The 14,290-nt window shown below is 37.0% G+C and overlaps 1 protein-coding gene and 1 long non-coding RNA gene across 2 annotated transcripts in view; one reads left to right on the forward strand and one right to left on the reverse strand.

The window, feature by feature from the left end:
* Positions 1 to 11,323, reverse strand: part of LOC134660175 (uncharacterized) — a 138,885-nt gene extending 127,562 nt beyond the window's left edge. The window contains exons 1-2 of the long non-coding RNA XR_010097847.1: positions 11,287 to 11,323; positions 354 to 449 (exon numbers count right to left, since the gene is read on the reverse strand). This is a non-coding gene — a long non-coding RNA (uncharacterized LOC134660175). The remainder of the gene's footprint in view (positions 1 to 353; positions 450 to 11,286) is intronic.
* Positions 6,578 to 9,503, forward strand: LOC134660187 (uncharacterized). Its single transcript, XM_063515913.1, has 3 exons — positions 6,578 to 6,731; positions 7,257 to 8,221; positions 9,347 to 9,503. Exons 1-3 carry the CDS (start codon positions 6,713 to 6,715, stop codon positions 9,494 to 9,496), a joined length of 1,134 nt encoding a protein of 377 aa, XP_063371983.1. The 5' UTR covers positions 6,578 to 6,712; the 3' UTR covers positions 9,497 to 9,503.
* Positions 11,324 to 14,290: the final 2,967 nt, after the last annotated feature.

A 14,290-nucleotide genomic window follows, 5' to 3' on the forward strand; every position in this document is an offset into this window, starting at 1 on the left:
GAAATTCTTCGTCTTCGTTACTAAAAGTCCGTCTAACCATAGAGAAATATAAGTAAAGAAAGAGTGGTAACTCCATACATCAGTTTTCTTACCGAAACGCGAGTTATTTCGTAGTCGACATCTAGCGTCAAGTAGTGGAATCATCAGTACCCCTACTTGACAGATATCGCAAATGTCGCTACTGACGAAAAATGTACTGCCAAAACAATTTACAACTAATATTATAACGGAAGGAGTTGCAAATAGAGTTCCAGTGCATCCGGTTATAATATTAGCTGAAAATTGTAGAGCATTAGAGTTTTGGTTTGCCGCGACATCTATTGTCAACTAGCAGCACTGATAATGTCCGCTACTTGATGCTAGATGTCGACTACGAAATAACTCGCGTTTTGGTAAGAAAACTGATGTATGGAGTTACCACTCTTTCTTTACTTATATTTCTCTATGGTCTAAGCCTAGGGTTGCCAGATGGTCGGGATTCGGCGGGATTCTCCCGATTTTTAGCATGTGTTCCCGATTCCCGACAAAGTGAAAATTGTCCCGAAAAACAGCATCACGTTATAAAACAATAATTTCAAGTTCTGAACTGTCGTCGAGCGAGCCAGCGACGCGCGTCGAGCCCGTCAGCGCGCGCGCGCGGCGCGCGTGGCGAGATTGGGCAGAGCACCTGACGTAGTGCCAATAATGTAAAATATCGTTGTTTTTAATACAATTAGTTTAATTTGAATGGTTCATTTTCCCGACTTAAGGCCCAAAATCCTGAAAAATTTATATTTTTTTCCCGATAATAGCGCTTTTCGATCTGGCAACCCTATCTAAGCCTCTAAGGTAACTCTGCCCAACTTTGATGTTACGAAGTAAAGGTATTTTTGTAGGAATTCGACGTTATCGTGGCATTTACACACTGTCACTGCAGTCTGTGCAGAATTAGATTAGTCCGACTTTCAATCTTTTAAAAAATGGCTCAATCAAATATATGATGTCAAAAGTGTGCTTTGTAGACTTTAACGTCATGTGACTCATTGGAGTACATCGATTTTTCTTGCTTATAATGTATAGTTAATTTTGATATTCCCTACCTCTTACCAAAGAGAATTTGAAATAGAGGCGGATTGTCAAAGTATATTATTTAGCCACCATAGAGAAAAAAAAATACATAGATTGCTCACTCCATACATCAGTTTTGATACCAAAAAGACCAATAATTTAAGTGTCTACATCTAGTATCGAGTAGCGGAACTATCAGTACTGCTACTTGACAATAGATGTAGCACCGACCGGAAAGTCTTATGCTCAACAACATATGACTTTCTGGTCGGTGCTACATATATCGTCAAGTAGCAGTACTGATAATTCCGCTACTCGATGCTAGATGCTAATAGTCTTTTTGGTATCAAAACTGATGTATGGAGTGAGCACTCTTGTCTTACTATATTTCTCTATGGTAGCCACAGAAAATTTACTGCCATCTTTCGACACAAGATGAAATATGTTAGAACGCCATTTGACTCTGATCCTTATTCTTTCACTAAATATCAAAAATTAACGCCATCTACTCGAGATTAGGCCAAAGGTATGTTGCAATCTTTTCGAGCGATGGCGCCATACCTTTCGCCTACTGTATAGTAGCTGGCGTTAATTTTTGACATTTAACAAATCACACATCAGTGAAAGAATAAGGATCAAGTCAAATGGCGTTCTTTTTTAATCTTCTCTCGAAAGATAATTTACCATGACATTAACTCTCTATACACTTTATTCTTTATGCTTTTACTGACGCTGGCAAAGGCCATAGGCTGCCATTTCTCTAAGTGTAAGTGTAAGGCCTGAGTGGACGCTCTTGTTGTGCGTGCCGCGGGGCGGGGCGTGCGGCGTGCATGTTAAACAAATGCGCACGTATAGGAGCGGCCTTAGTGCACGCTGCTCACATCACGCGTGAGCCCACAGCCACGCTGCACGCGTCGCCGAGCGAGCGTCCACTCAGCCCTTACACTAATATAATAATAACATGACGTTTGGTAGTTGGTAATAAAGCGATAGCTGGCTCGTTTTATAAATAGCCACGATGTGGCTAAATAATGGTTAACCCTTTGGACGCCAAAGACGTTATATGACGGCTGCAGCCCAATATCAACGTGTATTGCAACAAGGTTCACGATGACGCGCCGCGCAAGATAGCCTTAGTTTTCAAAGGGATTTAAGACTAATTCTTCATTAGCACACTTCCACATTAGTTCACTGCATAATAAGCTATCTATTTTTTTTTTGTTAGCCTGGTTTAGTGTCCCACTGCTGGGCAAAGGCCTCCCCTCCCTTCCTCCACTCAACCCTGTCGTTTGCATTTTCCCGCCAATCCGGATAAAATGCGTCCAAGTCGTCCCGCCATCTCCTCTTTGGTCTGCCTGAACCCCGGCCTACACCATCGATGGTGTTCCGTGGGTCCCACTCGGTAACCATTTTGGCCCACCTTTCAGGGTGCATGCGGCAGACATGTCCCGCCCAGTCCCAGTTAAGCTTAGCGGTCTTGGCACCTACATCTACAACTCGAGTTCTGGAGCGCAGTTCCGTGTTTCTGATTCGATCAGTTCTGCGAACACCTAGTATACTGCGCTCCATCGCTCGTTGGCATACCTTGAGTTTGGACTTTAGAGCCTCCGTTAATCTATATTACACTTTAAATAACATTACAATACAATACAATACAAATCCTCTTTATTGCACAACCTCAGAATAAATGTACATGGAAACACAAATAACATTAATAAGTAAAAAAAAAAATTTTCGAGACTACTTCGCCATTTTGAAGTTCAATCTGATATCTGATATCCTCTCAATCGTTAATAAATAAATAAAAAATAAAAATAAAAATCCTTTTATTTCATGAACATTTAAAAATTGTTTACATACCTATTTGATTTATGTTTTAAATAGTTATTCAAGAACCCCGTGTTCACAGGTGAAGGCCTATCAATCGTTATGCAACTAAAATTATAGCACAGACAAATTAGTATATAGCGCAGATATTGGACAGTCAAATTGTCATTTTAGTATCTGGTATCTATAAGAACAAATTATAGGTTTTGTAACAATTTTTTATACCGTAAAGCTGGGTTACTTTGACCCAATAGAGGGTAACTTTAGCCCACAATAAAACCACATATAGAATTAGTAAATAATATTAAAACTAGGGAATGTAAACCGGTATTTTTTTTAATGGAAGACCGGTTAATAACCGGTTATTTTCATACTAAAAATAACCGGTTTACATTCCCTGATTAAAACACTGACGGATAGCTAAAAGCAGACTACATGATGTAAAGTGTCATTCTATGGAACTTGCTAACTATGTAAACATAAGCATGACACTTTAGATGACAATTTGCCATACTTTGAGTGCCATAGATTTTTTTGTAGTTGTGGCAATACAACATTTTTTTTAACTGCAACAAATAAATCCTTATGGCCAAAGTTATCCAGGGCCAATGTAACCCGACTTTAAGGTATGCCATAATATTTTACTATGTGATAATTGAGACATATTTTGTTACACATCAGTATCGCTTTAAGTAACAACTTGTATGTTTTTCGAGCTTGTCTTTTAAGTAGTTATTTAAGCAAAAAAATATTGTTAATGAGTCAAATAAAAATGTTATTTATATTTTTCACGCTCCTCATTTCAACAAGCTAGCAAATTCACCAATTAGGTATAACGTAGACATTTCTGAGCATGCTGAGTTGCCTAAGTAAGGTACGAGATTGAAAAGCTCTCCATTATATCACGACTGTGTAAAATATTATTTTCTACTCGTCGACTGTAATTCTTGAATTAAGATTTCGTATACCAAACTGCAATTGGGTACTGTCTCACGACAGTCATGGTAGTAACTCTGTTTTCAACACACTTGCTCGTAATGTGGACCTTATTAAAACGCTTTTAAGCTCATAATTAGAGATATTAAACCCGCGTGCTTTTTTTCCATTATAATTATCGAACTTGTGCGGTAATGTATTATGTAATTTTTTTTATTTACTTTCACTAATTGATTTTCAATTATGATTAATATATAAGTATCAGGAGATTATTGCCGTTATCGTCTTTTGCAAACTAAGATAAGGAATGCTAAATGGGTTAATCAACTTTTTCTTATCACACGTTGCTATGGTTACGGTCTCCTGAGTCACTCTTAAAATTCTAGATTTTTCGTATTTAAATGAACCAAACTTGCATTTTATGGTAGTTATAAGAGCTTTCCATAATGGGACATCTACTGAGCATGTTAGTAGAACATGGTACAGCAGTTCTTCTAACAATCTATGCTACTATTGTCTCCTCGCTGATGGGACAGAATAACAACAAGAAATAGTTGATTGACCAAAATGCATCCTTATTCATTATCTGTGAGGGGGCGAAGCTTAAACAACAACTAATAAAATGCCCCTATTAATTATATTTTGTCTTATTACCTACCTTTCGTCTTTTTATCACTAGGTACATAGTATAAAACAAAGTCGCTTCCCGCTATCTGTCCCTATGTATGCTTAGATCTTCAGAACTACGCAATGGATTTTGATGCGGTTTTTTTAATAGATAGAGTGATTCAAGAGGAAGGTTTATGTATAATGTGTTAACCCGTGCGAAGCCGGGGCGGGTCGCTAGTGTCAGATAAACAGCATTCTCGGGATATGATGTCGATAGTACACTTATTAAACATTTAAATTGCATGACTTATAGGTAAGTCAAATTATGATTTAAATTTTATTGATAGGTATAGGTACCTATACGAAAAACCACTCTGTCACTGATGATCAACAACATCCTTAGGGTAGGTGGGCGTTTTTTTTTGTTGTCCGCTACACTTTTTTTTTCAAATTTGGGATTTTTTATGTTATTTCTACTCAGAATCATGAGCTCTTTCTATCCTAATAGGAGAAAAAAAGTGTCCTAAGGTTTTTATTTCCAGTCCGTCACCATTTTTCATTGACTTTGTATGGCGGTCGCGTAATGGAAAGATCGAAAAATGTATGGAAATTTTGGGACACTTTTTTTCTCCTATTAGGAAAAAAAGAGCTCGTGATTCTGAGTAGAAATAACATAAAAAATCCCAAATTTGAAAAAAATGTGTAGGGGACAAAAAAAAACGCCCTGCGGGCTCAGCACGGTTCCATTTTTATCCACTATCACTAAGCCCGTCACTTTCGCACTTACATACTTGTTAGAACGTGACGGGCATGGTGATAAATGATAAAACTGCGACCGTGCTACTAGGGCACGTGTAGATACAGTCACCTGGTATAATATGTTAGTGTTACACTTAAAATGCCGCAAAAATAGGTGACATGTTCTTATAAATAAATAAATAAATATTATAGGGCAATCTTACACAAATCGACCTAGTCCCACGGTAAGCTCAATAAGGCTTGTGTTGTGGGTACTAGACGAAGAAATATATATAATATAGATACTTACAGTTAAGTACTTATATACTTAAATACATAGAAAACATCCATAACTAAGGAACAAATATTTGTGATGAACACACAAATAAATGCCCTTACCGGGATTCGAACCCGGGACCTCCAGCTTCGTAGGCAGGGTCACTACCGACTAGGCTACTACTAGGCTTATGGCTCCACAAATAAGATCTTGTCAGCAGGGATCGGATACCGGTATTTTTTGTATGGGAACGGAAACGGTATTTTTTCGTTCTTTGCTAATTACTTCATTTCTAATAGGGCAATCTAATAATACGAAGTCGTAACCTAAAAACACAACTGAGTCCTACATTTCGAGTATAAAATAATTCAAAAAATATGGTTATTTCTAGGTTTTTGCAAAAAACCGGTTCCGATCCCTGCTTGTCAGATATTTTTGCGGCCTTCGTTGTGTAACAGGTATTATTGCAGGTGACTGTACAGTCAAGGAATTTAATTTGCGATCCATTTCGTACCTTGTCACAGTGACAATCAATATGAAAGTAGCTAGAGACATACTATTGTCACTGTGACAAAGTACAAAATTAGTAGGAATTTAAATTCTTTTCGCGCGCTTGCACCATCCCACTAACCCTGGGTTAACCGGTTAAACCTGGATTTACCATGGTGACCAGTACAATTTGACACTGAGTTAACGGTTTAACCGCTTAACCTCGGGTTAGTGGGATGGTGCAAGTGGTCCTTACTGTACGTACTTCCTTAGAAGCTCGGCTCTACATGAGATCTGAGAACTTTTTGACAGTGCGAGCCATAAGCTCTCGTTAAGCTTTATTTCCTCCGAAAGCGGTGCCGTCATATAGCGGCCGTCTCCATACAAATACGACGACATCCATATTTAGCCGTATTATTTAGTATGGAGACGGCCGCTATTTGAGGGCACCGCTATCCTAGGAAACCGATCTTTAGGCAACATTTTACATGAGAATGTTTTTGGTGGGATTGAGTTTTTCGATAAAGGAACTTCCTACAGGTCATAATTTTGCCCATAGTCACATTCTCTCATTCATTCACTCTAGATTCCGATGTCTACGAGTATAGACAAACAGTTATAAATGCAATGCTATAACGATACTTTAGACATTTTAATTTGACCGTGTTTTACAAGGCACTTAGCTATGTTTACAGTAATTACTTTTCACGAAACACGGCAGTCATTTCACGAGACATGGTATTTTAATCGCTTTCAACATTTCATTTCTTACTCGGTCGAGGCGGCGAAATGTTACGGACAATTTTACGTAAGTGTTTAATTCTTAAATATGAGAATGTTTAATATAACATAGATAGTGTAAAACTACCCAACTATAGTAAATGTTTCTATTTCGTCGTAAGTACAAGCAAATTACTTATATCACACGTCCATGCTCCACGTATGGGTTACTAAGAAACTATCGGGTATGCACTTTGATTCGGATTAGTTCAATATATTTCTGAATGCTGCTATCTAACTAAAAATATAATATATTATACCTACTTATCTGAGTGCGTACTTGTCTGAGTGAGTGAGTATTACCTACTTATCTGGTCAGATATAAGTAGTGACTCATATGTGGCGCATGAACTCGTGAAGGTAAGTTCTTCGTGACCCATATATGGGGCACTGGACTGTGAACGGACTGAACAGTTAACTAGAAAATATCTTCTTTCATGTGTGACTTTATCCATATATTAGGTATATGTATGTCGTCACAACTTAACGCCCGAGCAAAGAGCTAGTATCCTAACCCGAATGCCTCTGTCAAGTAATCAACAAATCTATTTAGTTTCAGTAGTATTACCAACTATGATGACAGCCAATCAAAAGGAGCCATATTTCGACCGTATGCCACTCGACCCAACAATGTACGCTAGAACTGGACCACCATATACCGAAAAATTAGAAACTCATACGAAAAAACATGATATTCAGAATTCTCAAGCAAACAAACCACAAAACATATCTCCTAACGAATTCACATTTACCGCAAAACCAATAGAACCGGTTAATCTAAATCCGGTTACTCCCAAACCGGTTTCTAGAAATGGAGACACAGAACAACGGAAATCTGATAAGACCATACCCGCATACATCTTAAAATCTGTGGAACTGAACAATCATGATGTTAATGAAAATGAGGTAATTATAAATGATATTTTTTCAAATGTCAAACCAAATCAGATACACAGAATACAGGTACCAATAATAAGCCCAGAATCGGTTAGTCTGCCGAAGCAAAATATGTTATCATTTGTCCGTCATGGACTTTTAAAAAAACGGTTACCTGTGTCTAACAAAAAAACGGTAAATTACCCCACAAAGGAATATAATTTACCGCTAACTTACAGACCACCGCTTAGCGGATTATCACTACCGATAGAAAACATAAAACCGGTAATTCAACCAGTAAAGGAACTGCCGGCATTACCCGACAAATATAACAATTGCGAAAAACGGGTATACCCGTTGCCATTATTATCCCAAAAACCGTTTAGCAAAAACTTTCACAAAGATAGATTGCTAAAGGAAAAATTGGTATCATTGCTTATGTCATCAAAAAAAGATTTAGAAAAGCAAGTAAGGGACTTACAGTCTATCCATGATACACTGAAGTCGGAAACGATGTACAAGATCGGATATCTCACGAGTCACATGAACAAGATGAATACACATATAAATATGTTACATAGAAGTGTTCAGGATAATCAGCATAATTGGGACGCGCTTCAAATTTTGGAAGCATATGAAGAGGTAACCTATAGCTATTACGCTCACTCTCATATAGAGTAGGTACACTTGTCACTTTTGTCGTTAAGGGAGGGAATTTATTTATTAACCGGTTCACAGAAAACCAAAACCGGTTAATACAATTAATAGCTTATTCTTAGACACTAAGTTTTCTAAATATTTTAGGTGAAACGTAACAACGGTTTGACACGAGGCCCACTAAACGTGACGTCATTCCTCGGGGCTAAAAATAAGCCGAAACAGCCAAAAAAAAGGCAGAAGAAGCGATTTGGATCACTAAAACCTATCAGCTGGGCATACTATGACGAAACGAATGAACGCCTTTGACATATCCATACCTGAATAATACCCGACCAGAAATATATGATCATTGTTAAGAGGGCGCTGTTATTCCCATGTATGTGGTGACAGTTCAGTATAGTATGAAAAATTTAGTTCCAATTAAATTCCGCAATATGGCGCGTGATCCTATATTACTGGTCAGGCTTTAGTTAATTTTTATTATAGAGACCGGTTTTAGGCTTTAAACTCTCTATAATAAGCTCTGTTTTTATTAAATATATATATTTATTAAACCTAAATTTCGTCTAACCGGTTTCACAAACCTTAACTCAGACGGTCGGTGACGTACTTAATTGCTCGGTTTATTTAGTAGAAGGTATGTTTTAAGATTTTTTTACTGGGTGTAATTCAAATCGGTCGCACTAAAGTAAGACTTCAATCATGATTTAGTTAATCACGATAAAAAGCTGATTTTTATTTAGTTGTTGAATCATTTTTTGTATCGTTAGATTTGGACAAAATTGGCTTGGTTTAGAGGTTCTCATTCTGGGCGGAATAAATACGAAATCAAAATTATCCCGAAAATAAAAGTACATACATATGTAGTTTTCCATTGAATTACGAACGAAAATACAATACGTTTTCGTAACTCAAAAGAAGTTTTTTAGGACATACGGAGGAATTGCGTATACCTACATATATTGGACCTACAGAACTTTATCCACTTTATTATCGAAATCTGTCGAAAATTAATTCGTCAACCAAATAAAAATCGGCCCTAATATTCTCACCAACTGTTTGTTTGTAAACCTATAAACCAAGATAATAATTATCTAAACATTTTAGGTAATAAAGAACAACGACAGGGTTCGGGAACTTGTGAACGCGATGCGGTCATACCTCAGGGCTCGGAAGAAGCCGGTCGGATCGCGCGTTGAGAAAAGCCCTTTAATTAACAGCATCAGCTGGGCATACTACGACGACACCATGCCTTGAAACAACCTATCCTCGTACCGCTCACCATACAACATTATAGCCAAGGAAGTTTGAACCTTGTTGTATTTTCAATTGGGTTGACTTTCATTTGTTCGAAAATTTTACGAGACGTGAAATGCTACCTACTTTGTTATTTATTAAGGTTGACATTCCATCGAAACTGAGTGTACATCCTAATGTACATTGGGCGGCAGGAGGCTATACTATTCAGGACTATTGTTCGTTTTTTTTTTAGCATTAGAAAAAGGGTAAACAATCCTGACGTGTCTTTTTATTGAAAAACACTTTTGAAAAGTCACGGCAAATATGTAACAATTATGAATCATATACGATTATTTACATTATTTTGTTTTCATAAGTTACTGATTTTTAAATAGCGTATTTCAATTAAAAGACACGTCAAGATCGCTTATCTTCTTTCTAATGCTAAAAAAACGAACTATAGGAGGAGTTAACTGACGTTGCAGTCACCTGCAAAAATATGTGTTTCTTCGGAAGCCGCAACAACATGTGACACACTCTTAATGTAAGGACTGAGTGGACGCTCGCTCGGCGGGGCATGCGTGGCTGTGGGCTCACGCGTGACGTGAGCAGCGTGCACTAAGGCCGCTCCTATACGTGCGCATTTGTTTAACATGCACGCCGCACGCCCCGCCCCGCTGCACGCACAACAAGAGCGTCCACTCAGGCCTTACACTTATAGTTCTACAAATAAGATCGTGTCAGATATTTTTGCGGCCTTCGTTGAGTAACATTCATTTCGTGTTAATGACCTAGAGGTGACCCTAAATGACAACCAAGAGGAAGAGACTACAGATAAATCTGTAGTCGTGTTAAAGTTTTTACACTTTAAGTAAGTGAAGTTTGTAATCTAAGCTGTTTATAATAAAAGCCTTTGTATATGAAATATATTTTATTACATTTTAAAATATAACACAGTGCACAATCACGCTTTATATAAATAATTACATTTTTACAACGCGTAAAATTACGCCCTGGCGGTCTAGCACTCCATACATCTTGCGCGACTTCAAGTATGGAGTCGCGCGCGAGAACGCAACTCATGCTAGACCGTCAGATCGTACGTAGTGTACAGTCGACGCCAAAGATATGTTTACATTTTTCGCCTTATTACAAAGGAGTAAGGTGCCAAAGTGTAAACATATCTTTGACGTCGACTGTACACACAACGGACGATATTACTATGCGGACATCTCTATATACAGAAATAGCAATGTCTTTTTATAATGTCTACAATTATATAAGTATTCATATATTTTTCTGAATCAAAGCAAGAAAGGTGGCAACGTTTTCTATTCACTTCCCTTTGTTCTAATGTATTTATTGATCTTATTTTATAAAAACCGGTTATTTTACACGAAACCGGTTACAATCTCAATTATACAGAGTAATTTTGTTACGACCATACCTTGAGGTGTCAATATGTGGATCATAATAACAACTTTTACTATGTAGCCAACGCCGAAAACGCAATACATTTCGGCGAATCATATGTCAGTGTTTTCTATGGAACAACAGTTTTTTTGCGATTTCTATTATTAGTATGAACAATATAATTATTCACGTCTCAGAGTATTGTCAGAGATAACAAAATCACCGTGTGCTACACTTTATTTGCAAATTTAAAAAAAAACCGTTTGTGATTTTAGCCAGGTCATAATCTCCGTCGTGAGTTTATTTGATCATAAATAAATATGTACTAAGCGCAACTAAATTATTATTTATGAACCTTCTGTCTTTACAAATAAGGTTTAGATTAGTAAATAAACATTACGAGTAAAAGATCTTATCAATGAGATTCCTTTTAATTCATGGCATATTAAGTCCTAAATAATAAATTAATAATACAGAGCAATGTTAATATCAGTTAAAATAAATTAAAATAATACGATTTATCTAGATTATTGAATATACTTTATATACATATTATTCTTTTAATTATTAACTAAGCACTTGTCATAGAATTAAAATAAATTAATACGATTTATCTACATTATTAATTATACTTTATATATATACATATTATTATTTTAATTATTAACTAAGCACTTGTCATTTTATTTTAAAAACCAACTTAATCTTATAGAAAATGATTAAGCATCTATTAATGACAAATATTATGCATTTTCTCGAGAGACTACAATACGCGGTTCTTTATAAAATAGTGTACAGATTTTTCCAAATAGTCGACAACGTGTATTTTACACTTGTGTTGCAGGCGCCTATAGGCTACGAGAACCGCTTCATTGCTACATTTGTAGTGTTCAAGAAACTTTAAGATCGAGACTTCGTGAGTAAGTATGAAATTAACCACTTGGTCGGATGGGTTATATTACAAGCTTTTATTCAACTTGCAATGTAACTATGTATGTACGGGTCAAATCTTGCAAGTTAAATATGACCTTCCCGATTTCCTATAAAGCTGAAAATTTGCATAAATATGAAAGTCGGGTGACAATGCAATATTATGGTACCGCCATCGAGCTGATCTGATGATGGAGGCAGGAGGTGGCCATAGGAACTCTGTGATGAAACAACGCAAACTAATTGTGTTTGGGGTTTTTAGAATTGTCTCGATGAGTACTAGTTGCCTGTGTAAAGAAAAGTAGTCAGCGATTATAGCTTGTACCAAAAATGACATTTTTGCCAAAAACTTATTTATTATATTCTTATCTGTAATGGCACTATTGGTACGATTTCTAATTTAATGGCAACCAACACTTCGTTATTTTAAGATTAGATCTAAAAGAGTAAACGTATTACGCAAATATTATAAAATATTACCCAGCCAGAGATGTCAGAAATAAATAAAAATCCGGCCAAGTGCGAGTCGGACTCGCGCACGAAGGGTTCCGTACCATTACGCAAAACACGGCAAAAAATAAACACGTTTGTTGTATGAGAGCCCCCCTTAAATATTTATTTTATTCTGTTTTTAGTATTTTTTGTTATAGCGGCAACAGAAATACATCATTTGTGAAAATTTCAACTAATAGCTATCACAGTTCATGAGATACATGGTGACAAGACAGACAGACAGACAGAGGAGTCTTAGTGATAGGGTCCCGTTTTTACCCTTTGGGTACGGAGCCCTAAAAACACGGGTGAATTAGACAGATTTTTCTAACCCTAAAAGACCGAGGTATCCTACAATAATAATACAGTTATGTATACAATGTACAGTTATACATTTCTAACCATAGACTAGGAATCCTCTAGATGGAGTTTAGAGCAATTATTTCATGAAACCGATGCTGCCAAAAATACTGGGGTGCGCGGGACGAGGTGAGCGAATCCCGTGCCGTGATTGGTCCGTTCAAAGACACGGACGTCACACAAAGACACTTTGACTCGAGAATGGAGTAAAACTACCGTATACAGGGTGGATTTTCTTTTTGGGTCAGTGAGGGCAGCTACCAGATCCCGTGCTGCTACGAGAAAACGGTCTAAGAAGACCTTCCCTCGATTTCAAATTAATGAAGATTGGCTTTTACAGATTTTGGAAAAAACATACAGGGTGCGAGAAAAAGGTCATTTTGATAAACTTTTTTTTGATGCCAATCGATCCCATTCCTATTAAGGATCAAAAGCTTGTATGGAACCAAAAAAAAATTTCCGGCTAGAAAAGCCACAAATCGAGGAAAACTTTTCCCATACAATTTGTATGAAAATGAAAACTTTTATTTTTCACATGCTATTTTTGTATGCCAATCGATTCCATTCCTATCCAGTATCAATAGTTTCTTTGGGGTCAACTTACGGTAATGTACTAAAAAGCCACAAATTAAAGAAAACTTTTTCCATACATTTACTATGGAGAAAACGTGAAATTTAATTCACATTTTTCTATCTGGCCAATCAGTCCTGTTACATTTAAGGTCCATAATACTGTATGAAGACATTGCTGTAGGACTGATGGGCGAGATAGAAAATTGAGAATAACATTTCAAATTTTCCCCATAGTAAATCTATGGAAAAAGTTTTTATTAATTTGTGGCTTTTTAGTACATTACCGTCGGTTGACCCCTAGGAAACTATTGATACTGGATAGGAATGGAATCGATTGGCATACAAAAACAGCATGTGAAAAATAAAAGTTTTAATTTTCATACAAATTGTATGGGAAAAGTTTTCCTCGATTTGCGGCTTTTCTAGCCGGAAATTTTTTTTTGGTTCCATACAAGCTTTTGATCCTTAATAGGAATGGGATCGATTGGCATCAAAAAAAAAGTTTGTCAAAAATGACCTTTTTCTCGCACCCTGTATGTTTTTTCCAAAATCTGTAAAAGCCAATCTTCATTAATTTGAAATCGAGGGAAGGTCTTCTTAGACCGTTTTCTCGTAGCAGCACGGGATCTGGTAGCTGCCCTCACTGACCCAAAAAGAAAATCCACCCTGTATTTGTGGCAGAGGGGGTAGCGCTACTATGCTCAGTCTAGAGGATGTCTTGCCTGTGAACCTACCGTTATGCCTCGTACCAGGGATGTTGCGGATGCCGATTTTTTGTCATCCGCGGACGCGGATGCGGATGTCAAGATAGTACCATAGCAAACGTCAAATATTACATTTTAGTAATTTTTATTTCAAAAAACCGGCCAAGTGCGAGTCGGACTCGCGTTCCAAGGGTTCCGTACATTAAGTCCCACTCACGCTTGACTGCTAATTTCTAATAGGTTTTTTTGGCTAATGACTAAATTACCTAGCAGTCTAGCACTTACACCGATGCTAAGACGTTCCTGTACCGACCTGTTCCACATCCGCATCCGCATTAAA

The sequence above is a fragment of the Cydia amplana genome, chromosome 26 (assembly GCF_948474715.1).
Source record: "Cydia amplana chromosome 26, ilCydAmpl1.1, whole genome shotgun sequence".
Classification (NCBI taxonomy): Eukaryota; Metazoa; Arthropoda; class Insecta; order Lepidoptera; family Tortricidae; genus Cydia; species Cydia amplana.